We start from the raw sequence: 26880 nt of genomic DNA on the forward strand, positions 1-26880 counted from the left end.
GAATTTACAGATACTAATGCCTAGTATTATAATATATATAGACTTTGGCTACAGAGTACTGAATGCAATTTGTTTTTATTGTTTTCTAAGTAAACTAGAGCGACCTATAATAGAACACTTCACAACTTGAGATTTTTATAGTTACAGGCCATACTAACTTGCTCCTTCCGAGACAGCAGATGGGAAACTTTGATCCCAAAACATATTTCCTTCCCATTAGTAATTCCCGATCAGTCATATTTCAGAATTACTTTATTCTGTCCTTCCTCTCTGCCTTCAACTTTTATGCTAATTAAAACCTTTCATTAGTACATGTGATATGTCAATTGTGGATTCTGGTTAGCAACCAGGTAGGCCCACTGTGAGCCAACTGTTATACTTTGTATTTGCACAATGGATTTCATTTTTAAAGCACTTTGACAATATTAATTAATTTATCCTCATAACACCCTTGTACGTAAGGCCATTTTAGCAATGGTGAGATTGAAACCTAAAAATTAAGTGAGTTACCCAGGGTCACAGAGTCAGCCAAGGAGCTAGGATGAGAATATAGACTGCCTTAGTCCCAGATGTGTGATCAAGCCATTAGATAAATCTGTCTGCAATTTAGGCTGAAAAGAAAGTGAGAAGGCTTTAAAAATCCACGGTAAATTAGGATTAAACTATGAAATAGTTCACCAGCTACAATCTCTTTCAAGCGTATTTACACAGAAGCAGGGCATTGATCATACAATTTTCCATATAGTCCATACATGAATAGGACTACCTCAGATCTGTGTCACAGTGTAACTATTTCAAAGGTATGAACACTTGGACAGAATTTTCTATTAAGTCATTACCAATCTAGAAGAAAGAGCAACAGTCCTTATAAGATGCAGTTTGAGGTATGGAAAAATACAGATCATGTGGATTCTCTCTCTGTCTGTAATAGGGTCCCTTGTCTTAAATGTCTTGATTTTATACTAAGATGTGCTGCTGCTGTTGTAGTCAAAAATCAGGAAAGTTGCTTTTTGGTATCTGTGATCACCTTAAAAGGTTTTAAGTATAGAATTTTAAATCCAGCCTCCTAAAACAATCCTCAGCTCTTAGTTCATCGCATGCTTTTCAGCACACTGGGCTACTATTTTGTATAGCTAAAAGGGTATGAAAGTCAGACATAAAAGATTTCACTGTCAACACCACTCATGAGGGGCACTGAAGTATGAACAAAAAGAGACTGATTACATAATGGAAGGACTTTCCTGCAGAACTTCAGGAACAAGAGCAGTAGTACAGTCCAAAGAAAACCCTCTCAATTCCCCTCAGAATAGTTTGACAATGCAAATTAACACTTGTAGGGCACATACTATGTTTCATTGCCTACTTCTATTTGGCTCAGGCTGCACAACACAGTTCTCAAACATCTTGCAGCACTGACTACAAGTAGTCTATTGTGGTTAGAATACATTTTTAAAAAATTACTAATTCCTTTTATGATAACACCCACTACCCAGTATCCGAAATTTGACATTTTGGTAGTCTGCAGGTGGCTTTCCTTCCCTACAAAAGAAGTCATATATGATCCTCAATATTCACATACAATCACTGAAACTATTTCCTCACTGGGTCATGTTAAAGAATGAGTAAAACCTGCTGTTTCCTAACCATCAGCTGATGGCATTATTTACTTTTCTTAAAAAATATGTTAAAATTCAATCTCTCTCTGCACCTGGGTTAGAAGGGGAAAAATGAAATCCAAATAGCACTAGAACTCATAGGAAGAGCAAAGTATACAGATAACTTCCCTCAATCAAATTGTGGTTATATCCTCTCTCATCTCCCAAATTAAGTTTTTCCAACAAGAGTATCTATTCCATCCCCCTTCTAGTCCTAAATCAATTTTTTAAAAGTACTTTAGATTTATCCTTGAGTTGTATAAATAATAGACACAGCTGGCCTCTTACTGAAACTTCAGATCCTCTTCACATCAATGAACCCATCATGGTTTTGGCTGAGAAAGGCATGATATCGTGCATGTGTTAAAACAAGATATTAGTCATTCTAGCATGCCAATGCAAAATTAGAGTATATAGATCCAGAGTCTCTGAAAGGTTAAATGTATTTTGAGTCCCAAGTTTGTACAAGTAGTAGGTTAATACTGCATTTTCCAAACAGGATGCAAATTTTATATAAATACGCAAAATGGGTTATGGAATATAAAATACCAGGAAACGTACTTGGTAAAGTCAGGTTTTTTTATTTTCTGTTATCTAGTCTGCTGCAAGGCTGTAGCTTTATCTGTAGAAAATAGCTACAGCCAGAGCAGATTTCAGCTAAAAATTGCTGTGTACACCTGAAACATGATGCAGCTTTTGTTTTACAACAGCCAGTTAAGCTATATAAATGTATCTGGACAGCTAACACAGTTACCATGCTGCTGCTAAGGCTGTTGCATGTTACAGTGCTGCAACACTGTGTGTATTTTTAAGAACTAAATTTGTTTTACTCCAGATGACATTCCAAACTTTGAAAATGATATCATTAAGTTTAGTAAACTAAAAAAAAAAAAATCACTAACAAAGGGGAGCAAACGTTAAGCAATTTTTCCCCATCTGCAATCTCTTATTGTCACAGGGTTGCTTTTTAGTACAACATGATTCAGAGGCAGCATATTTGTCTTGAAATGTTATCCAAACTTTCTGGAATATGCAATTTTTTTCAAGCTGCCCAATGTCAAACCTTCTGTACACCACTAATCTATGACAAACTACGCTGAAGTAAATATTTTTAGTGGTTTATTCTAGCGTTTCATGTCAGTCCTCAATGGATTTTATGTATTTCTCATATGCGTCCTCATTCATCAGTTCATTAAGTTCTGAGGGGTTGTCCACAGTCATCTTGATAAGCCAACCTGTAAATAAAAAATTAAATTACATTTTAAAAAAAATTAACTGGACCCATTCAATAAATGTATCTAAATCCAAACATTAAGGAAATCCTTTTTTTAAATTCACCCTCCATTTACCTACAGCTCCTTAAAATTGGAGTAGACACAAGGACTTGGTCATCTAGTAGGGGCAAAACAATTTGCAGGTGCTTAATATCGGTTATGCTTAAAGAAGGAAATATAACCACTCAAAATACATTCTTCCTTTGAATTTAAACCACCTCTTAAATAGCAATCTCAGTATAGTTAGTACTGAACATTGCTGGAAGTTATAAGCAACAAATCAGCTCCCTAGCAAAGATAGGACTAAAATGTTAAACTTCATACTATAGGGTGTATTGGAGCTGGAAGATGCTCAGAGATGTGAGACATGTCTACACTACAAACTTAAGTAGACCTATGTTAGGTTGGCTTACAGCCATTTCAGAGAATACTGCAGTTGTTCATGTCCATGCTACCCTCCTGTTGGTGGTATGCGTGCTCACCAGAAGCATTTCTGAGGATACGGGTATGTGGGGGGGAAGGGAGGAGAGAAAGGGTGTCTGTGTCTGTGTCTGTGTCTGTGTCTGTGTCTGTGTCTGTGTCTGTGTCTGTGTCTGTGTCTGTGTCTGTGTGTAGCCCAGGCTCTCAGCGCTAAGGAGCTCCCTGTTGGAAGCTCAACTGTTTTCCAGCCTCTCAGCCCTGCCCCTGCAGGGAGCCCAAGGCGCTCAGCTCCCAGCAACATGGACTCTTAACTTCATGCAGAGCTCCCTGCCAGGAGCCTGGCTGTTCCCTTTCCCCACCCTACTCCTCCCAGCTCAGACTTCTGGCTCCCCGGTCCTTGTGGGGGAGAGCATCCCAAGCTTTATCTGTAGACCTCCACCCACCCTGGGGTGACAGCCTGAGCCTGGGCACCAGGTTCACAGTGAAAAGCTTTCCAACCTTTCTGGTCAAATGTAAATATGCAGCAGGAAGCTATGAAACTGAGAATGACAGCTAGAAACTAATGTAAGTAATCCATTCCATGCTTAGGGCTTATGTCCCCCTAACTACATTGACATAAACCCTAAACATGGAAGTGGAATTATGTCACTGCAGTAAGGCACTGGCATCAGCAGGAACAAGGCAGCAGACAATGACATAATTAGGTTGATGTAAGATGCTTTATATCAATCTAACTGTAGTGTAGACCAGGCCATGTTCTTCCATAATTAAACTGGAGATATGGACAACAGAAGATTGGCGTGTAATAGAGACAGCATCTGGGTCTTGATCACAGAAGTGTTGTTTACTCCTTAAATGTGAAACTATGGCTTCTTACCATCTTCGTAACAAGATTTATTGACGAGTCCTGGATTATCTGCAAGGGCGGTGTTAATTTCAGTTACTTCTCCTGTGAGAGGAGAGTAGAGTTCACTAGCAGCCTTCACACTCTCAAGAGCACCAAACTCATCTGAAATACAGGATTGTGTTAATTTTTTTTCTAAAAAAGAGGAAAGGCATTGATGATTTATTTTTGCAGATAAAGGTTTTAAATATGATGCAGCCCTGAACTAAATGAGGAAGAAAAGATGAAACTTTCATGGAGGCCGAAGTTTCATTACAATATCTAGAGTGTTCAAGTTTGAAATTTCTTTTTACACTATGCACTCTGAATGATGGGGCAGTTAAGGGATAATACTACTATTTGGTACTGCACTAAGGATGGGAATTTGTCCTGAGGGTTCATGTCTTACTTGCAATTTGGAAGAATTCAATTTTATCAGTAAATGTTAGTAAACACTGATTACATTGCGCGCGCACACACACACACACACACACACACACACACACACACAATATTTTCACTGATAATTGAAATGTAAAGATAGGCCAGGTACGAATAATGCTATATGAGAACTTACTATAATTTGATTTAAGGATATCTATCATTAAATAGGTATCCCTCACTTGCCCGTAATTTTCTGCTATTCTACATTTAAATTAATAAACATAAAAGAACCTTCAAATCCATACTGTTGTGTAATTGTTCAAAATGGGATAGATCAAAACAAGAAAACGTTTAAACATCGATGTTCTCTGTGAAATGTAAAAAACAAGACCAAGACTACTTTTACACTGCTTTACATCAAAACTTCTGACCAACAAAGAGGGACTACACACCAGGAAGCACATCCAGTCTTTTGTTAAGCAGCTACTCAGAATGGATATTTATGCTGTGCAACTAGCATTTAAACCTTTACCTCAAATAATCTATCTGTGAAATACTCAAAGCAATAGTCCCATTAACTCTGATTTCCCACAATGCGGACGTCTTGTCTACATTACTAAGTTTTGTTTGCAAAAGCAGTTTGTGGATGACAAAATAGGAGAAGGTGTACACACTACAAAGCAACTTTTGGTAGCAACAAAAATAAACCTCTCTCAATGAGGGGCATAAAGAATTCTGCAGCAAAGGCAAAGTGAAACAGCATCAATGTATACCAGTGTTCTAATTTTTTATGTCTACATGTGAAATGTCAGGATGTAAAAACCTGTTTAGTCAGTTAACTGGTTAAACATTACCTTTAACCAATTAACCACTTAAACGGGGGCAGGCAGCAGACCACTCCACCCCAACCGGTTGCTGGTTAACCATAATTAGTAAGCATCACCTGTTAAGGGTGATGCCTATCAGTTCAACATTCACATCCCTAATATAATGATTTTTTTTTATGTGCACCAATACAGAGGTGATGTATCACACATCCTTTCCATATTGATGCACATAACAAAATTAATTCTATAGATGATGATGTGCTGGGGGTAAAGCTGAGGGGTTTGAAGTACAGATGTAAGTGTCTACTCGACTAGTTTCTCCCCCACGCACTGCCTCTATCAGAGGCAGAGGAGGGAGGAGGAGAGAGGAGGGAGGCAGAGCCACAGCAGTGCTGGGGGTGGCTCAAGCTGGGACTGCTGCAGCTCTGCACTTTAAATGTAGCAAGAGCCAACCAGGAGCATTTAAAGTGCTTACTACATTTAAAGTGCAGAGCCTCAGCGGAAGCATCCCCCTCTATTGACTAATCAATGGAAATTCCATTGACTATTTGATTAATTAGTTTACAATACTCAACACCCTACATTGAAGTGTTGTGTGGCGGGTGTGAGACCGTCTGGGTGGGGCCAGGCAGAGATTTGTGGTATAGGTGTGGGGGGGATTATTACTCCAATTTGGAGTGTGGCTCAAGTTGAAGAGTTTGGGGTACGGGCGTCTCAGGGCTGAGGTGATGAGAGAGGACCACCAGCCCCCTCTCACTGCAGCATGTAGGATGTTATCGGTTAACTGAATAATCATCTAAACTGCGTGAATTCTTAGCGATTAGTTGACAGTGCCAGAGGTGGAGCCGGCAGCCAGAGGCAGCAGTGCAGGGTGCCAGGCAGGGGCCAGTCCAAAAACCAGTTCCCCTCCTGGACTGGCTACCTCCCACTCCACGTTGCTCCCTCTGATGCAGAAGCAGCAGTGCAGGGTGGCAGCAATCCTTGTCCTAGCTTACTGCAGAACAGAGACTGCTGCTCATAGGCGTGCACACAGGGTATGCGGGGTGTGCCCAGGCACACCCTGATGTTTCAAAGGGCCGCCCTGGTGCGCTGGGTTTGCCACGCATGCGCAGCCAAAACTAGCGGTTCTTAGGACCCCACAGAAACAGGCGGCAGGGAGCAGCAATGTCACCCCGCCTCCCCGGTGGGCAAGGCAAGTTTAAATCCCAGGCAGGAAGGTGGGGGGTGTGCCCCGGGCAGGAAATCGGGAGCAGCGCGGCTAGCCCAGGGGTTGGCTCAGCTTGGCTCAGGAGCAGCGCAGCTGGTGTATGGGGGGGGGGAGGAGGGCGGGTCCCGGGGTTGGGGGCAGCGCGGCTGGCCTGGGGTGGGGGTTGGGGGCATCGCAGCTACTCCAGGCCGGGGTCGGGGGCAGCACATCTGGCAAGGGGAGGGCCCGGGGGCAGTGCGGCTGGCCCGGGATTCCGGCGGGGGGAGGGGGGGCTGGCCCCTGCCCCCAGAGCTGCTTGTCCTGGGGAGGGGGTCAGGGGCAGCACGGCTGGCCCCTGCCCCCAGAGCTGCTTCCCATCCCCCTCCCTCCCAGCCCCCCTTTCCTCCTGACCAACCCCGCATTCCTCGACCCCCTCAGAGCTCTGCTTCCTGCACCTCCTTCCTTCCCGCCCTCCCCCCCCCAACCTCCTGGCCAGCCCTGTGGCCCCTGACCTCCCACCAGCTCTGCTTCCCGCCCCCCATTTCTCCTTGCCAGTCCCCCTCCCCTGTCCAGTCCCTCCACCCCTGATCAAGTGTGTCCAGTTTTTTGGGGGTGGTCTACCTGGTAACCCTACCAGCTGTAGCTCCACAACATGCTCAGGGACAGGGCTTCTCCTCCTCCCCAAGACGTCAGACTTAACTCGAGGCTCCTAGTGCCGATTGCGCCCCACCTCCCAGCCATTAGCCCCGCTGCCGCCAGGCTTCAGTCTGGCGCCCAGCCGGAAAACCAGGAAATACCAGACACTGCATGTGTCGGGTATTTTCTGGATTTTTTTTTAACCAGACAGAGGGCCCGAAAACCAGACTGGCGGGTAGAAAACCAGACACTTGGCAACCCTACAAGTCGGACCTGGTGCAGGCACCAAGTGATGGGGAGACTGATGGAACTTTGGGAACCAGAGACTGCAGGGTAGGAGTTTGTGGCCCAAAAGGGGGCTGAGAAACCTAAGAAAGACAGAGTAGAGGGAGCACCAGAGGGTGACAGTCAGGGCGACCCTAGAACTCTGTTACAGACCAGCTGCTGGAGGAGGAGGGAAAAATAGGGGGAAATGGTCAGAGAGGAAGGGGCTTGTGCTGAGGGAAGGGGTGCAGGTCAGGAGAAGAAAGGGGAAGGCACCAAGGGACAGGGTGAAGGAGAGAGACAAATGCCCGGGGACCAAGTGGAGACAATGAGGAAAAGGGCAGGAGGGGAAGTGTCAGTGAGAGGGGGGACAGGCTGATGCTGGGAGAAGAGAGGGGAAGTGTTTGGGGGGCTAGAGGGGAGAAAGGGAGGTGCTGGGAGAAGGCTTGAAAGAAGGGGTGGGCATGAGGAAGGCAGGGATGGAGCAAGGCATGTGTGAGGGTACTGGGGCATGAGAGGAATGGGGGCAGAGGGTGGTGAGCATCAGGGAAAAAGAGGGGGAAGGGGGAAGCACCAGGAGGGTGCAGGGCTAAGGGAAGGTGCAGGTGCCAGGGAATTCTGGGGGTGAAGCAGAAGGGCAGACACCTGCAGGGGAAGGACCAGCACCAGAGGAGAGAGGCAGGGCAGGTGTAGTGGGAGGTGTTAGGAGAGGGGATGAGGAGGGGTAGTTCACATGATCAGAATGGGGCTCCTGGAGGAATGGGCACAGGAGGGGAGAGAAGGGCTGGTGGAGGGGGGTAGGTCTCAGGAAGGCTGAGGGCAGTGAGAAAGGCAGGAGTTAGGACAGCAGAGGTGGGTGAGGCGTTGGGGGGGCAGAAGGCACCAGGGGAGCTGATGGAGCAAGGGGAGGAGACAGGGCAGCTGAGAGAAAAGGTAGAGGTTCATAAATACTTATTAATAACTTGGGTGCCACAGTAGCACATCCTAACAAGCCACAAACTCAGTACTGGTGCACAACACAAAATGTATTGTGCTCATTGGAGGAAACACTTCCCCCAGCCTCCCCACCCCGAGTTAATGTCACACACATTAGGTTAATGCAATTGCAGGATAGTTGCATGGGGGGAAGGGGTTGATGAGGGCCAAACTAATCCCTATTGGTAAGAGGATGGTAGGAAAAGTCCTTGGGTGTGTGTGTGTGTGTCACATGACACCTTTTATTTCTGGTCATGTGTCCATATTGCCCCAAAAGTATTACCTCCAGAGGCACGGCTAATGGGGGTAAGCAGGTGTGGCTAATGGGGGTCAAAGAGTACATTTTAGAAAAATTCTTTGGGTGCACACCCTAATGAAATGTCCTGCGCACGCCTATGCTGCTGCTGGTGACGGAGGCTACCCCAAAGCAACCTCTATCTGCGGTGGCCAAGGCTGGCCACAGACAGAGGCTGCTCCAGCAGCAGACCCTGTCTGCAGGTGGCTGGGACCCTCCTGCAACAGGGGATGCTGCCACAAAGCAGCCTCTGTCCACGGTGGTGCTGGTTGCGGTCAAAGGCTGCTCTTTGGGGGTCCAGTGACCGCCTCAGCCATCCCATGGACAGGACCTGCGGAGCCCAAGTGATTACCTGGGAGGTCTGATGCAGGGAGGTAGCAGGTGTTGGTCCCCCTCCACGACCATGATGGCAGGAACCGGAGCAAATCAGCAGCTTGCTCCACTCTACCATCCATCTCCCAGCCTGTTGCATTTGGCTTCTCGCCACCACAGTGAAGCGGAGCACATTAGGCTGGAAAAGGGGATGGGGTGGAGTGGAGCGGAGCAGGCTGCTGGGTTACTCTGGTTCCCATGGGTGATGTGGTGAGTGCAGGTGACACCGGACCCACAATGCCATTCCGCACCAAGCCCCCGATAATCCACTGAGTTGTGTCAGTCAGGGAAGAGGACTCTGGGCAAGGAGGTAAAGCAGCAGCAGGGCTTGGGAGGAATGGGGAATGTGTGTGTCCCTGCCCCGTCTCCAGATAAGTTAGTCAGCCTGCTGTATCACCTGTCCTTACCATACTACACATACCCCCAAAAGGAAAGGGCCTCTTAATTTTTCCAATGTTCAGGGCTCGACAAATCCATTTATCTACTCGCCTGTGGCGAGTGGATTTCAGCCGGTCGCCCTGTTCACTGGTGGTGCGCGCATGCGCAGTGCGGGGCTGGCGAGTAGATTTCGCCACGGTTTGTCGAGCCCTGCCAATGTTTATAATTCAAGACTTATGTAGAATAGTCTGCTGGGGACACTTTACAGCACAGAGATCCTTCTGTTTTACCTCTTTTGTAATCTTGTTTTGATATTTCCAGTGACTGTTGTCCATGGTGGATTATTTATGTCTCTAGGCAAAAATCATTTTTGGAACATGTACCAGAACATCAGTACTCCTTATGACAAAGGAAATGTCTCCTTCTGCTTGATAACACTCACTTTTTGTGGTGATTTACATGTTATTGCACTCTATAATTTAATAACACACAATTAAATTATTGAGAAGTAATATGGGGCAAGCACAGATCTGGAAGCTGGAAACTATCAAATTCTAATTCCAGCTCTGGTGATTTGTCTTAAAGGTCAAGGTTTGTACAAAGCTTTGAATTTGTAAAGCACCACATCAGCTGCTGTGTTGATTAATGCTACAACCAAAAAGCAGCTTGCAAAAACAGTAACAAATAAGCCACCTAGAAGCAAAGGCAGGTTGTCATATCACAGTATGAAACACTGTACAATTTTAAAAGTTTCTACTTCATTTATATATATTGCAATTCTATTTCATTTATATATTTAAACAGTTAACTGTTTTTACGTGTCTCTCTACAATTTTAAAGGCCGGTTCTCCCATTAAACTAGACCTGAGAACTCCATTTGCTCGGTTCTAACATTCAGAGTTTAGAATTAAGCCCTTTAGCCTTCTTAAAGATGTGCACAATCCATATTTTACGTCCAATAAATATGCAAGACATTAATGAAATTTTAAGTATTACAAGATCCAAGTGTAATGTCAAACAATATTCAACTATATGAGAAACAACAAGAATTGGAGAAGTGGAATAATAATGTTAATTTAGATTTAAAAAAAATCTAAGAATTGTTATAGCAATAGCTTAACAACTTAAAATTAAAATACTTACCCTGTTTGTTCAACTTTGTCCCAATTTCTGGAAGACTACAATAAACGACATCTCCTAATGCTTCCTAAAAGCAAACCAAATGCATCAGGAATATAGTCTAATAAAAGCTAAATGAGCATGTGGGGGGGGATGTAAACTTGTAACTACGGAAATAATTAGACTAAAATTATAATCCACTGTTTAATGTTTGGTGCCTCTCCCGCTCAAAGGCTGCATTTTGCAAAACCAGTTAGCTTCTCATGGCCTCTAAATTGCAAGATGTTCATTCTTTTGGGTTGTAATAAGCTTAAGGTTGTGTTATGAGTCCACGAGAAAGAATTATATAATCATTCCTCCAGGCACGATGTTACAGAACTCTTAATCTTTACAGAAACAATATGGGTCTTAACAGGAAAACTCCCAGTGATGTCAGGAAACTAAGACTTGACTCTCAAAGCACGAAACATTTACTGTTGTGTAATCTGAAAGACCATGTGATTTCTGACTATTAGACTTCCCAGTGAAGACAATTTACACATTGCCTAGTACAGGGATAAGCAACCTACAGCACACATGCCATAAATGGCACGTGAGCCTATTTTCAGGGACTGCAGTGGGAGGAGGCAGCACCGAGGCTGAGGCTCCTCAGCGGCACCTCTGGGACTGGCCTGGGACCGCATGGCCGCAGCAGTGCCAGCAAGGGGACGCGAAGCCAAGAAAACATCCCGCCTTATGCCTAGACCCCCCCCATGTCCCCTCACTTACTCTCCTCCCTCCCGCCATGACCCCACACCCCCCCAGCTTTCTCTGACACCCTCCCTTGTTCCTGCACCCTCCCTCCTCGCCAGCCACCTACCCCTGCCCTGCTCCTGCTCCCTCCACCTGGCCAGACACCCTACTCCCAGCCTGCTTTTTCACCCTACCTCTCCCCCTTCTGCACCCCTCCTCACACCCAGATCCTGCACCCCCATCCCTATCCCACTTCCTAGCAACCTTTTCTCGCACATTGAACCCCTCATTTTTGTCACTACCCCATAGCCTAAGGGAGTCCATAAAATCCAGTAACTCCAGCACCCCAGAAAAATAAATCTGTCCTATGGGAAACCCTGAACGTCAGTCCTCCCTGTCCCTTCCCCTCACCCCATGATGCTGGAGTGTCAGAGGAATGAGGCGTCTCAGTTGGGGAATGATGAGACTCAGTTGGGGACCACATCAGTGAGGGTTGGGGGGTTTTGGAGGAGCTTCTTTGCTTCTCACTTGTGTGGTCCCCAACTGATTTTTCTGTGGGTCAGTGATCCCCCGATCCAAAAAAGGATCCCCACCCCTGCCATAAAGAAAACATTGAAATCTTTTGTGTTGGACATATTGTATTCATTTCAAATTAAGTTTGATAAACTAACATGAGAAAGTTAAAATGCTTAATCTGTTTAATAATTTAAATTAAACTGTTTCTCCTTAGCTGCAGCTAGCTAGAAAATATGATCACCATACCCAGCCTCCCCTGCTCCCTGCCTCTGCCCCTCCAGCATACAGATCCGTGAGTAAGTTAACACTTGGCACACCACTTTTAAAAGATTGCCAACCCTTGGCACAACATAGTACTCATCAGCTGTCCGGTTTTGGGTCATTTGAATGATTAGGAGTTATGACACTGAGTTAAACGGGAAAAGGGTTCAAGCCCTTTAAGATCACAAAGAACTAGGGAGTTATTTAATAGATTTTATTTACACATTCAGAATGCTGAAATTACAGAAAAAAAGCTATTTAATCTGAAGAACATGAACCCCGCTATACTCAAATCTTCTGACATTATCCCATAGACTGCATGAATGTCCTACATTTGGTTGTTAGTAGGTTCAGGCAGGTTTCTTTTTTGGAAGGGCGAGGGGGGCCCATGTGTTTTGTTTTAAATGAACATATTTAACTAGCATCCAATTAACCAGTCAGAACAGGGATTATACATTAAAAAGTACCCCTGCCCAAAGGTTTGAAAGCTAATAGTCCAATCTCTTTGGTAAGCATCACAGATGAGCAGGGCTCGACAAATAAAGCAACCTACTCGCCCGTGGCAACTAGATTGCAACCCAGAAGAGCCGAGTTCGGATGATCTGCATATGTGCAGATCGCTGGACAGCACGGCTGGTGAGCAGGGCTCGCCGCGGTTCAGCGAGCCCTGCAGATGAGGATATTAATAACTATACCATACACATTACAATTCTCTGCACCACATTCTATTCCTGTTCACAACTCCACTTAGATGAAAAAAAGGTAAAAATCAGAGTAGAATTTGGCCTAAACATGCACAATGCAATAATTTCCTCATGCAGTGTAGCGTTTCTATAAAGAAAATAAAAACAAGATTAAAATGGTCATAGAGCAATAGATCTGCTTTGCGTTTGTTCTAATTTAACTAAAATGCTCATCAAGTCTAAGTCAATCCGAACTTACATGATCAAATATTTATCTACAAATGTTGAAGATACTGAATGTGCTTTAGAAACAGTTTGAGATACAAATCCAGAATATGCTTCAGTGTTACAGTATATGCAAGAAAACGACAGGACAACAATTCAAAGATCAAGGACAAGAGCAGGAATGCATAAAGTAAACACTGAAAGACAAAAAAAGTCAATACCTGAGCAAAATTGCTGATTCCTACTGTCCCAATACCATTTTCAACAGATATCCACTCGTGCTTGTCTGTGAATTTGCGGGCTAAAATAAAACAGACTTCATGTTTCAGAAAAAAATCCCTGACATTTTACTTTTATTAATAAACCAAATGTACTGACAGTTCTAAACACTGTTTTTTCCTGAGTTTGGCTTCTATGGTTTGGAATGCATATGTGGGCACTTTTGGAAAGTGCTGGTATTATGCTTAATATTAAGAGATGTGAGAGGTTAAACTGTGCATCAGAATTGCACCATTTAGCTTTAGATGCCCAGAGATTGAATAAGTGCAAATTGCAGAAGCATTTAGATCCATTAAAAAAAACCTGCCTATTTTACATCTTTAGTGATAAAGTAGAGATCTGATTATTGATAGCAAAATCTGGCCCTGGATAATCTAAATGTGCCATATTTAAAACCGCCAGTTCAAAGCATGCAGCATGAAGCACCACCAGATGGGATTTAGTTGAAAAAAGATCGTACTGTTAATTAAAAGACCGTTCAAAAATAGGGATGTTAGATAGTGTGTAAATGAATAGTCACGTAATTGCATAAAACTTTAGTGGTTACACAACTATTCGATAGTCGCCAGGGGTGGGGCAGGCAGCTAGTGTGCTCCTGGACCCATTCCCAGTAAGCCCTCCTCCCACCCCACGCTGCTACCTGTCTATTAAAGGCAGTAGCGCGGGGTGGCAGGCAGCAGCTGGTCTGTGAGGGGAGCCGGTTTAAAAACCAGCTCCCCATGCAGACCGGCTCCGCCCGCCACCCTGCGCTGCTGCCTCTCATACAGCACGTGGTAGCAGCAGCCCCTGACCATGGGGAGTCCGAGATCCCCATGAACAAAGGCTGCTTGGGCCCCCCGCAGACAGGAACTGATGCCACAGAGCAGCCTCTGTATGTGGCAAGATCAGACTCGCCACGGACAGAGGCTGTTCCACAGCAGCCTCCCCTTCCTCTCCTCCCACTGCAGCTCTGTAGGAGGCAGAAGGGGGGGAGAGGGGTAGTGAGCAGGTGGTCCACTGAGCTGGCATGCACAGAGAGTTGGCTTGAAAGCCAGCTCCTCACGTGAATCAGTTCTTGTCTGCCCCCACACCCTCCGTGTTGCTGCCTCTCTATCAGAAGCAATAGTGCGGGGGAGGAGCACGGATCCAGTGCTCAGGGAAAGTTGGCTCAGGGGGAGTTGGTGTCCCGCTCTCCACAGACACCAGCTCCTGCCTCCCCCGCCCCCATTTGCTCTCTGATACAGAGGAAGCAGAGAGGGGGAGGAAGAGAGAATGTGTATAGTCAACAGGATTAATTAATAAGACTGGGCTTATCAGTTAATTGTGTAGTTGTCTACATGTTGACATCCTTATTCAAAAATTGTATTCATTGTTGTGTCACCACATAAAAAAGTTTTCCCTCAGATTCAGAATTATTAAATTATTCCTAGTCTCATATTAATCCCTCCAAAGACAACCGTGAGGACATTGCTGCAACACTAATTTTCACAGTGCCTGATGTAATGCGTTATATTTTAAATTTCTAAAATGAAATAGAGAGGTCATACTATCCCTTCGCAGAAAAAGATGCACATTAACTATTTCAGGTAGTAGAAATTCAACTATGATAGTGAAAAATAAACGTACTTTAAACTTATTCATTATCACAACAATTCTACTGCATCATTTCAACAATTCACACTTTGTTTTAAAAATGGAAATAAGATAATTGCATCCCAAAAAACTGTCCATATTTTACTGAGTTCATTTCATTCTGCACATCCAGCTGAGGTCCGATTCTGCACACTATGCTCACTAAAGTTAATCAGACTACTCATGCAAGTAAGGATTACCCAGAGCCAGAATAAGGGTTGCAGGATCTGTTTCTGGGACATTTATATAAATTGTTGTGCAACTACTTCAGGGTCACCAGCAAGTTCTTAGGCTGATAACTTCACTGCAATTCTCACTCATACTTCTGCATGTATTACTACTCTGATTCTCTCCAGAGCAGTGATAGGCAACCTAGGCTAGGAAGTGGGTTATATGAGCATCCCATCTTCATCTGAGTAGGCAGTAACATTGTTGGAACTAAGACGGTCTCCCAGGACAGGGATGTTCTGCTAACTGCACTTGCACTTGCGTACCAAGAATTTGCAGGTTGTGCTGATTGAACACTTGAATGATTGGCAGAGGGAGCATATGGCTCTCACAGTCAACACTGTATGCAATCAGCACACACCTTACTTCACGTGTCCTTGCTTTATGTGCATGTCACTTTAGTAATACCATTTAGAACAGTGATCGCTGACCAGTAGATCGGGATCTACTGGTAGATCTTGGAACCTCTGACAGGTGATCCTGACCTGTTTGGCCAGGAAGCTATCCAGTGCCGGCTCTTCATCTGCCCCTTTAGCATTGCTGTGCTGCTCCTGCCCTCTACATTCGAGTTGCCCCCCACTCCTGGGAGCCTCCTGCTTGCTGGGCAGGGCACAGGAAGAAGAGGAAGGAGGGGTGCTAATGTTAGGGTGCCCCTCCCCAACCCTGTACCTCATCTCCACGGAGCAGATGGGGACAGGGATGGAGAGAGTCTGCTGGCTGCTTTTGGGAGAGGTACAGGGCCAGGGTAGGGGTAAGCCTGCCTTAGCCCCCTTCACCACCACCCAGAAGCCTGTGGTAAGTAGTGTCCAGCTGGAGCCCACATTCCTAACCCCAGCTCCTGAACCTTCCTGCACTCCAAATCCTTGCCCTAGCCCTGAGTCCCCCTGCATCCACACTCCCTCCCAAAGCCTGCACTCTGAACCTCCTCCTGCACCTCAACACCCTGCCCCAGGCTCAGCTCAGAACCCCTCCCACATTCCAAATCCTTTAGCCCAAGATCAGGGTCTGCATCTCCTCCCCCACACCCTCAGCACTGTGCCCCCAGCCTGATAAAAGTGAGCGAGGTTGGGGGAGGGAGGATGGAGTGAACAGGGGCAGGGCCTCTGAGAAGGAGCAGGAAGGAGGTGGGGCAAGGTTGTTTGGGTTTGAAGTAGATCCTGGATTGCACTTAAATTCAAAAAGTGATCTCATGCTTAAAAACTTTGGAAACCACTGAGTTAGAAAAAACCCTGTGAAGATGGAAACAGAGGAACTTGGCAGCCCTGCATGTGGACAAGGTTAAACAAAATGTTCCAGCGTCTCCCTGTTGGAATCCCATTTGAAAACATTTCTTCTCCATGACCTTTAATCCCTGACTACTTTTTAATAAATAGGCCCACCATCCTATTTCTTACACATCCAGTACGTCTACACTGCAGAGGAAGATGGAAACTGCCGCTGTCGATCTTCCAGGGTTTGAATTACCGGTCGAGATAAGACAACTAATTTGAACTGAGAGGGGCACTCCGGTCGATGCCCGTAACCGTCATTTCACAAGGAGTAAGGGAAGTCAAAGGCAGAGTGTTCTTCCTTCAACTTCTTGAAGTGTGGACTGTGCCAAAAGCCGAGTTAAGCTATTTCGACTTCAGCTACGCAATTAACATAACTGAAGTTGCGCATCTTATTTTGACTTTGTCCCACAGTGTAGACATACCCCCAGTCTGCTCCTTCTTCCATCTACTCATCTATTTCCCCATCCTCCAATTTGGGAATATGGGGAAGGTACAGCAGCAGTTGGGGAATTTTGTACTTTTCTTCACCCTGACTCAGACTCAGACTTTAAGGTCAGAAGGGACCATTATGATCATCTAGTCTCACCCCCTGCACAGTGCAGGCCACAAAATCTCACCCCCCCTCCTAGAATAATTCTCTCACCTATATCTCAGATATTGAAGCCTTCAAATACTTTGAAGACCCCAAGATGCAGAGAATCCTCTAGCTGTGATCTGTACCCCATGCTACAGAGGAAGGCGAAAAACCTCCAGGGCCTCCATTGGACTCACATACATGTCCAATCAGATATGGGTTGTTCTGACAACTGGAAGTGACTATTTATGAAACCAAACTTTCTGTATAACCTGTGCTATAACAATTCAGTCTGGCCAGGCAATTCATGTAAGTATCATTTTTGACTCCAAGATCCTCCCTCTATTTTTGGCCTCTTATGTAGGATGAAATGTAAACCACTAGTCCCTTGCAGAATCCCCACTACACTACCCCAAAGCTTTTCCTACCTTTTTAACCCGGTGCCTGAAGAAACCCAGTAGATCTTGCTATCAACCTTCCAGGCTCCTGGATTGCAGCTCAACTATGCTATATGCCAGTGTTTCCCAAAGTGGTCTGCAAAACCACTTTGAGAAACCTGTTAACTGGCCACACTGGTTTGTTTACCTACCAGCGCTGTGGCCATAGAGCCACATGGCTCCTTTTCGCTGTTTGCAACCAAGGGGAGCCGCAAGCTCATGCTGCTTCCTGCAGCTCCCCTTGGCTGCAAACAGTGAAATGGAGCCAATAGGAGCCATGAGGCTCCATGGCTATGATGCCGGTAAACAGATTGCTCAAAGTGGTTTAGCAGACCACTTTGAGAAACACTGCTATAGGCTGTGACCCCCCCCACCCCCAATTTTGAAGTTGCAATGCCAGGACCCTACCACACAAGTTTTTGAAACATAGGAAGGGTTCTAAAACAGAAAGGTCATCTATTAAGATGGGCTATTGGAGTTATGCAAAAGTGTGTATTATAGTATACTTGCCATTTTTTTCTTGGCATATATTACACTATTGACTACAAAGCACATGATGAAAATATTTTTCATAGAAAATTATTAGGGCTATCAAGCGATTAAAAAATTAACTGATTATTTGTGCAATTAAAAATGTAATTGCAATTAATCGCATGATTAATCACGTGCACTGCCCCTTTGAAACACTGCAGCGGCGTTTCAAAGGGGCAGCACCATGGGAGCCCGGGATCAGCTGGAGTCCCCAGCTGACCGCAGGCTCAGTGCAGCTGCCTCTTGGAAAGGCCATCACATTCACAAGCCAGACACTAACTCATCACGAAGACACATAATTTACATAAAATTTAATTATAAAGCAAAATTTAAACAAAAACTAGGCATACTGTAAGCAAGTATAGTGCACACTTTTTTCCCATTTTTTTAACATCAAAGTTGGGATGTGCATTATCCATAGGAGGTTTTTTTTAAAAAGTTTTAAACTCACCCTCAGCAGGCATGAGCGGGGTTGGGCAGGAGGCCAGGTATGGGCTGGGCTGGGGCGGGGGGGCCGGCAGGCGCGAGCTCAGCACGCTGGCAGCTGAGCGGTGGATGCTCCCCAGGCAGTCGCGAGCTCGGCGCGCCGGCAGCTGGGCGGGGAAGGCTCCCCCGGCAGGCGCGAGCTCGGCACGCACGAGCTCAGCTGGGTGGGGGACCCTGTAGCAGGTGTGAATTCAGCTGGGCAGGGGGCCCGGCCACAGGCACCAAGCCCCTTTGTTCCTATGTATAGCTTAAAATCTCGAATATAATGGGGGTGTGCATTATAGATAAGAGTTTAGTTTATTCAAGAATTTTGACCTTTAAAAGGCAGATGCGCATTATACTCGAGATTTTAAAGTAGGTTTAATCCAGATTAGTCAAGTGTTTTAAACTTTCAAAACATCTGACTGTGGCAACAAACATTCTAAATTCACGTCAACTGAGAGATTTAATAAATAACCTTGCCTGGAATAGTCTCAAGAATATTTAAACTTTGAACGCAGCAAAAATCTGAGATTAACTGTGGATCTGCTGTGCCCCAGTGCATTACTACTGAAAACACAAGATATGTCAGGAAAATTACACTGAATTAGTTGAAGGTGTACATTTAAAGATCATTAAAATCCAGGTGGATGCACTCACTGAGAAGTAAAGAGGTCTTTCCTTTGGTTTTAATGGGTTCATTTTAAATTCCCATCTTCAGTTAAGTCATCTCAACTTTCCTAAGTGCCCTAAAAGCAAGAAAAATTGGAGTCAACCACAACAATGTGTGGTTTAATTATTACTTACAGGGCATATCTATGGAAGGAATGCCCCATATATTAGAAAGATTGTCATGATGAGATGATTCAAGAATCACTCTTGCAATTAAGCAATGAACTAATGAGAAGAACATTTCTCTTGACAATTTACATGGAATAAGGAGAGACAATGGAATATTCCAGGGCCTTAACCCAGCTAGCTATAAACTGTCAGGAAATTAATTACCTGGAGATCTTTGCTAATATAAATCTGTCTGCACACACCCACTTTTTCTGCATCTCTTTTATCTAAGATAGGCCTGGGCAAAATATGGCCCATGGGCCCAATCCGGCCTGCCAAGCCACCAGATCTGGCCCATTGAGGCAGCAGGGAGCCCCAGGCAGGCTCCCTTGCTTGCCCCGCACACTGCTCAGGGTGTTTCTATACTGTGGCATTTTTTGAAAAAAACTTCCCCTGCATCTAGACTTCCGTCGTGTTCTTTCAAAATTAAATCGAAAGAACTTGGCATTTTTTTCGACCACTGTAAACCTCATTTTACAAGGAAGAAAGCCTTTTTTCAAAAGTGCTCTTTCGAAAAAAGGCATTCTTGAATGCAAACAGGGCTTTTTCAAAAGAGAGCATCCAGACTACCTGGGTACTCTCTTTTGAAAACACGGGTCACTTTTTCGAAAGAAGTGGTTGCAGTCTAGACATTCTCTTTTGAAAGAGGCTTTTTTGAAAGACTGTTTCGAAAAAGCCTCTTTCAAAAGAAGCTTGTAGTCTAGACATAGCCCCCACACACTGCTCAGAAACATGGCTACAGGGCCTCGTTTCTGTTTCATAACTGGAAGGGAGGGAGGAAAGCTTCAAGAGCTGCCCCTATTCCCAACACAATCTTATTGGTCGGCTTCTCTTGTTGGCTCAATTATTCACTGAAACACATGGCTGAGCAAGCAGGCTGGCTAGCTGGGAAATGTTTTAAGCTCTGTAAGCCTTTAGCTCTACAGGCAGGCAGGCTGGTTTGCCTGCTGGCTGGTAAGTCTCCTGGCCAAAGCCTGCCTCTAGCACCGCAGCTCCTCCCTTTCCCAACCAACATACCCAAACCCTCTGCCCCCGTACCTCCTCCCAGATCTGGCACCCCAATCTTCTGCCCCAAGTCACAATCCCTTCCTACCCTAGGTCACATCCCAAACCCTTGCACTCCAGTCCCCTGTCCTAGGTCACAACCGCCTCCTTCACCCAAACTCCCTCTAGCATGCACCCCAATTCCTTACCCCAAGTTCTTTATGCACCCAACCTCCATCAAGATCATGGAAGAGTACAGCCCTTGACCACTTTCCAAAATCTTGGAGTGGCCCCCCAATCAAGAATTATTGCCCACCCCTGATCTAAGACATTCTGATTTATTGTCTTTCGTGGTACTGGTCTTCTCTTATTAGTTAATAATGAACCAGTAATGGAAGTTCAGGACTTCAAAACATTCACAGTAGCACTGCAGTTTAACACCTTAACAAGTACTCTTAAACTAAGAATCTGCTTCTGTTAAGAACTTCATGAGTAATATACTATTTGACAGAAATCTTTTTTAGTATGATAACCTAGTCAAAGGGAGAAATACATCCCACTGTTTTGTCTTAATGGACAAAATACCTATCCAACGTGAAGCACACCTGAAGTAAGTCACATTGCTGCAAGACATATTTTGCACCGGTGCAACACCTCTACACTAAGGCTATGTCTACACTGGCAGCTTCTTGCGCAAGAAAACATCCACACTTCCATGTGCGAGCTGTGCTTTTGCGCAAGAGTGCCCATGGCAGTGTGGACGCTCTCTTGCACAAGAAAGCTCTGATGGCCATTTTAGCCATAGGGCTTTCTTGTGCAAGAAACACCTGCTGCACATCCACATTGCCTTCTTGCGCAAGAGCTCATGCGCGAGAGGGCTTACACCTGTTGCGCAAGAAGCCCTCTCTTACCACGCTGTACTGTAAATTTCCTTGTGCAAGAGCCGGCGGGCAGTGTGGACGCTCTGCGGATTCTTGCGCAAGAACAGCCATACTTGCGCAAGAAGCTGCCAGTGTAGACATAGCCTAGGTGTTCACACATCAGTGTATAGCAGGGCCAGGCAAGATATGGCTATGGGGCATCATTCAGCCCACCAAGCTACTGGATCCGGCCTGCAGGCCACCCAATCCAGCCCCATACCACCTTGCTGGGACCCTCAGGCACAGAGCAGCCTCATGGCACCTTAAGTGTCTAATGGCTCCCTATTCCAGGTGAGAGATAGGAGGGTGCACTCTGTTCCCCTCCCCCCCAGCAAAATCTCTCAGCTCAGAAACAAGCTAAAGGGAGCTGAGAGATTTGGGAGGGGGGGGGGCAACACATAAAGCCTCTCCCTCCCCTTGGAGCAGAGAGCCACAGGGAGCAGCTAGCAAACCTGCCTCAGGATCCTGCAGGGCTTCTGACTAGGAGTCATTAAGGTAAGTGCCTCTGGCCACAGCCTGACTCTAGCACCCCAGCCTCTCTCTCCCTCCAACTTCCTGTCCCAGGTCACCACCTAAATCTTCTGCACCCTCATTCACCCTTTCTCCATGGCAACTCCCTCCCAGACCCTGCACCCTTTCCTACATCCCACCAGCAGGCCAAAATGCTCTCCTACACCCATATCCTCTCCTTGATCTAGCACCCCATTCCCCTTCCCCAGGACATCACCTAAATCCTCTGCTCCCTCTCCCACGTGGTCACAATTTCCTAATAGACCCTGCACTTCCTCCCTACACCCTCCCCCAGGCCATAATCCTCTCCTGCACCCATACCCCCTCCCAGACCCTGCAAGAGGACCTCTGTACCCTTATGAATGTGCCTGCATAAAATTCAGACCTAAATTCACGTAGTCCATTAAGGGGAAAATTCAGTGATTCATTCCGCTTAAATTTATAATCACATAGGTGCACCATCAAAGCTTCACTTGTTGAAGCTTCAAGGAGGTGTCTATGGATCTACATTAAGTAAGAGTTGTAGGATCAGAGCCCAATCTATCACTTTTCCCATGTGCGTTATCAGGGATGTTAAAAATAGATTAATCAACTAATCCAATAATTGATGGAATTTCCATTAAGTATTTGATTAATCGATAAGGGTGTTTCCATTTTGAAATATAGCTAGAGCCTGCCCAACTGTTGCTACATTTCAAAGGTGTAAGTGCTAAGGCATTCTGCCTTTGAAATGTATAAGAGCTCTTGTACATTTCATATGTGGAACACCATCGCTGCCCCCTACCCGCTCCCACAGAGCTGGAGGAACCAGCTTTTAAGCCAGCACCCCCTTCTCATCTCCCCTGGGGGGAGCGACTAGTTAACTAGTGCGTTGACTATCCAATAAGCTTTTGCTTATCAGAAAGCTGACTAATCAATTAGTCACTTACATCTCTAATGTGTATGATGGATATCAGTGAATGTGGAATGTTTAGTGCCTGTGTCTACAAAAAAGCTTGCCAATGTCTTCTTTTAGATCAGGTATACAAACTTCTACTGCATCATACTATGCATAGTAAAGTAAAATCATCTAATACCTCATGCACACTAGCAAGTTTCTCACCAGCAGGAAGCACCTCATGGTCATTTGGGTAGCAATGCTAACAAGTGGTCAGATTATGCCATAGTGACAAAAATGGCTGCGCCACGTCTACCTTGTGCTTATACCTGTCGTAGCTGCATTGCAACATCACTCAAGCTACCTCTAGTGGGGCTATTTTGGGACACCGGAAGTATTCCAAAATAGCAATTCCTCATCTTTAAACATGCCCGTTATTTTGGAATATATTTTGAAATAGTGGGCACACTATTCCTTATTCCACAAGGGTTAAGCGACTTATCAGAATAGTGTTTTAACAAATTTCGATATAAGCAATTTTGAAATAATCTCTAAATAAGCTATGCAATTTGCATAGCACAAATTTCATGTCTTATTTTGAGGTAAGGGTGCTGTGTAGACACATCTTTATTGATAAAAACAGGTAAGATGTTTCTAATGTGAAGAAGCATCTGTGATCAAAATAATGGCCCACTGTCCATTTTACAAACCAGGCTATCTAATAGTGGAACCTGGTTTACTAACTTAACTCCATCTCACTTTTGTCTCACTATAACTTAGCCCTTTACAAATATGTTGATCTGAGCAACATACCCAACCACGAGTGGTTTTTAGGCATAAATCCCCTTCTCCGTAGATTAGTGAACCCGGTAGATTTCTAGCTATAATCTTGGGAACGGGAGTCAAGCGTCCTGGATTAGACTCTCCGCTTTGCAAGTGATTTGCTGCGCTATTTACAAAACAAGACCTTCCCCTTCCCTCCAAGGCGCCATGGTTTTCAAGCGAGGGTCCCCAGATTAGGTCTACGATTTCCAAAAGGCTCTGCACCTCCATGTGGAAACTGCCAGGGGACTGGCTCTCCCGACCTGCGGCTCTCCCGTAGGGCCCAGCTGGCTGCCAACAAACTAACGGGGACACGCACCAGGCAGCAGCACCCGCGCCCCGACTGCAGCCCTCAGGCTCGTATGTGCCCCCCCGCGCCTGCCCCGCGCACCGGCCCCACACACGCACCGGGACCTGTCGCCAGGCCTGGCCTCCCGCCATGTGGGCCCGGCCGGCGGCCCGTGCCCGGACTCACCGGAGAACAGCAGCGCGCTGGTGCCCAGGCTCCGGGCCGGGGCCGCCTGAGGCCAGGCCGACCGGGCAGAGGGGAAGGGGCCGCCGCGGCCTGGGCAGCGCGGAGCCAGGCTGACCGCCACCCTCCGCAGCGCTCGCAGCGCCATCTCAGCCGCTCGCAGCCCGGCGCCCGCCGGCCCCGCACAGTCCCGCGGCGCGCTGAGCCTGACCCCGCGGGCGGAGCCGGGGGAGGGACCAACCGACGCGGCCCGCCCTCCGCCCTGGGGTACGTGCGGGGCGGGGCGTGCGGCATGAGGGGAGCTAGGTGTGGGGGGAACAAGGGGTGTGAATGCGAGTGGGTGGGGGTCTGTGAGAGAGGGCAGAATTAGGCTGTGGTGAGATGGGGGAGGGATGTAGGGGGCTGTGGTGAGAGAGGTAGTGGGGAGGGGTGGAGGGGGGGAGGTGAGGAGAGGGTGAGGGGGGATGTAGGGGGCTGTGGTGAGAGGGGGAGGATGTAGGAGTGTAGGATGGGGCTGTGGTGAGAGGGGGGCTGTGGTGAGGGGGGGGAGGGGGATGTAGGAGACTGGTGAGGGGGTGTAGTGTGTAGGGGGCTGTGGTGAGGGGGGAGGATGTAGGAGACTGGTGAGGGGCTGTAGTGTGTAGGGGGCTGTGGTGAGGGGGGAGGATGTAGGAGACTGGTGAAGGGGTGTAGTGTGTAGGGGGCTGTGGTGAGGGGGGAGGATGTAAGAGACTGGTGAGGGGGTATAGTGTGTAGGGGGCTGTGGTGAGAGAGGGTGAGGGGTGTTGGGGGCTGTGGTGAGAGGAGGTGTAGTGTGTAAGGGGCTGTGGTGAGAGGGGGGAGGGATGTAGGGGGCTGTGGTGAGAGGGGGTGTAGTGTGTAGGGGGTGTGGTGAGTAGGGGGCTGTGGTGAGAGAGGGGGGAGGGTGTAGGGGGCTGTAGTATGGGAGAGGAAGTGGGTGCATGGGCCCACGAGAAAAGGACAGAACTGGGGACTGGATGTGGGAGTGAGGATAGTGGGGGGCTGTGCTCACAAAAGCTCATGATACCATCTACATGTTTTGTTAGTCTATAAAGTGCTACCAGACCATTTGTTGGTTTTTTCTGTAACAGACTAACTCGGCTACCCCCTGAAGCTTCTGAACATGCAAGGCACTAATTCACGAAGCACAGGTGATGTAAATCAAGGGCTTCTCTACATTTAAAATGCTGTAGCTACTGTGTTGTAGTGCTACCTATGTTAGCTGGAGGGACTCTCCAGTTGGCATATTAGATAATCCACCTGTCTGAGAAGCAGTAGGTGGTAGGTCCATGATGATGAAAGATTTCTCACTTAGACCTAGTGCTGTCTACAGCAGGAATTAGGCTGGTTTAACTACTCTTCAGGAGGTGATAGAAATGTAGCCCTGTTAGTCTGGGGTAGTTGAAGCAAAATGCAGGACAATGTAGCACTTTAAAGACTAACAAGATGGTTTATTAGATGATGAGCTTTCGTGGGCCAGACCCACTTCCTCAGATCAAATAGTGGAAGAAAGTAGTCACAACCATATATACCAAAGGATACAATTAAAAAAAATGAACAAATATGAAAAGGACAAATCACATTGCAGAACAGAAGGGGTATGCGGGGGGGTGGGAAGGGGGAGGAAGGAAGGTAAGTGTCTGTGAATTGCTGATATTAAAGGTAGGGAGAGTGGGATGTTTGTGAGTTAATGGTATTACAGGTGATAATTGGGGAAACTTTCTTGGTAATGGGTGAGAAAGTTCAAAGTCTTGTGAAGTCCTTGTTGGCAAGTGTCGAATTTTAACATGAATGACAGTTCAGAGGATTCCCTTTCAAGTGCAGATGTAAAAGGTCTTTGTAGCAGAATGCAGGTGGCTAAGTCATTTAGAGAGTGACTTCCTAAGGAAACTACAAAACATCGATAACCTCCCCAATAATACCATCCTTGCCACCATGGATGTAGAAGCTCTATATACCAACATCCCACATGAAGACGGATTACAAGCAATTAGAAACACTATCCCAGAGGACACTACTGCCATCCTGATAGCAGACCTATGTAACTTTGTTCTCACCCACAATTATTTCCAGTTTGAGAACAACTTATACCTCCAGATCAGCGGCACAGCCATGGGTACACGCATGGCCCCACAGTATGCTAACATCTTTATGGCTGACCTAGAACAACGTTTCCTCAACTCCCGTCCCCTTTCACCCCTCCTCTACCTACGGTACATCGATGACATCTTTATGATCTGGACACATGGCCAAGAAACACTGGAGATATTCCACAGAGATTTCAACAACCTACACCCCACCATCAACCTCAGCCTGGACCATTCTACACGAGAGATCCACTTCCTGGACACCACCGTACAAATCAACAATGGAAAATTAGACACCACTCTCTACAGAAAACCCACCGACTCATACAGTTACCTACATGCATCCAGCTCCCATCCAGAACACACCACACGATCCATCGTCTATAGCCAAGCCCTTCGATACAACCGCATCTGCTCTAACCCCACTGACAGAGACCAGAAGCTTCAGGATCTCTACCAAGCATTTATAAATCTCAACTACCCACCCAGAGAAATAAAAAAGCAAATTGAAAGAGCCAGATGAATACCTAGAAACCATCTACTTCAAGACAGACCCAAGAAAACCAACAATAGAACACCACTTGTCATCACCTACAACCTCCAACTTAAACCTGTCCAACACATTATCAATAAACTACAGCCTATATTGGAACAGGATACCATACTCAAAGAGGCTCTGGGAGACAGACCCATAGTCTCCTATAGACAACCACCTAACCTCAAGATGATTCTTACCAACCACCACAGGACATACCACACTAATACCAACCCTGGTACCTTCCCTTGCAACAAACCCCGTTGCCAGCTTTGTCCACATATTCATTCTGCTGATACCATTATTAGACCTAACCAAGTGAGTTATAAGA

General features: G+C 46.2%; 1 protein-coding gene and 1 long non-coding RNA gene across 2 annotated transcripts; one reads left to right on the forward strand and one right to left on the reverse strand.

Moving 5' to 3' along the window:
• Positions 1 to 2220: 2220 nt before the first annotated feature.
• GCSH (glycine cleavage system protein H) lies at positions 2221 to 24129 on the reverse strand. The gene is made up of 5 exons (XM_075940011.2): positions 23910 to 24129; positions 13307 to 13386; positions 10693 to 10756; positions 4227 to 4358; positions 2221 to 2890 (listed from the first exon to the last, which is right to left on the reverse strand). Exons 1-5 carry the CDS (start codon positions 24052 to 24054, stop codon positions 2793 to 2795), a joined length of 519 nt encoding a protein of 172 aa, XP_075796126.1. The 5' UTR covers positions 24055 to 24129; the 3' UTR covers positions 2221 to 2792.
• Positions 24038 to 25078, forward strand: LOC149523746 (uncharacterized). The gene is made up of 2 exons (XR_016350519.1): positions 24038 to 24173; positions 25019 to 25078. It is a non-coding gene; the product is annotated as an uncharacterized LOC149523746 (long non-coding RNA).
• The last annotated feature ends 1802 nt before the right edge of the window (positions 25079 to 26880 follow it).

This window comes from Pelodiscus sinensis, chromosome 12 (genome assembly GCF_052426305.1).
Source record: "Pelodiscus sinensis isolate ZL-2025 chromosome 12, ASM5242630v1, whole genome shotgun sequence".
NCBI classification, from domain to species: Eukaryota; Metazoa; Chordata; order Testudines; family Trionychidae; genus Pelodiscus; species Pelodiscus sinensis.

Coding starts and splice junctions, on each gene's coding strand:
- GCSH (XM_075940011.2), bottom strand. CDS start 24,054: ATGGCGCTGCGAGCGCTGCGGAGGGTGGCGGTCAGCCTGGCTCCGCGC. Junction 13,387..23,909: donor CAGCGCGCTGCTGTTCTCCG/GTGAGTCCGGGC, acceptor GTTTTATTTTAG/CCCGCAAATTCACAGACAAG. Junction 10,757..13,306: donor GAATCAGCAATTTTGCTCAG/GTATTGACTTTT, acceptor GTTTGCTTTTAG/GAAGCATTAGGAGATGTCGT.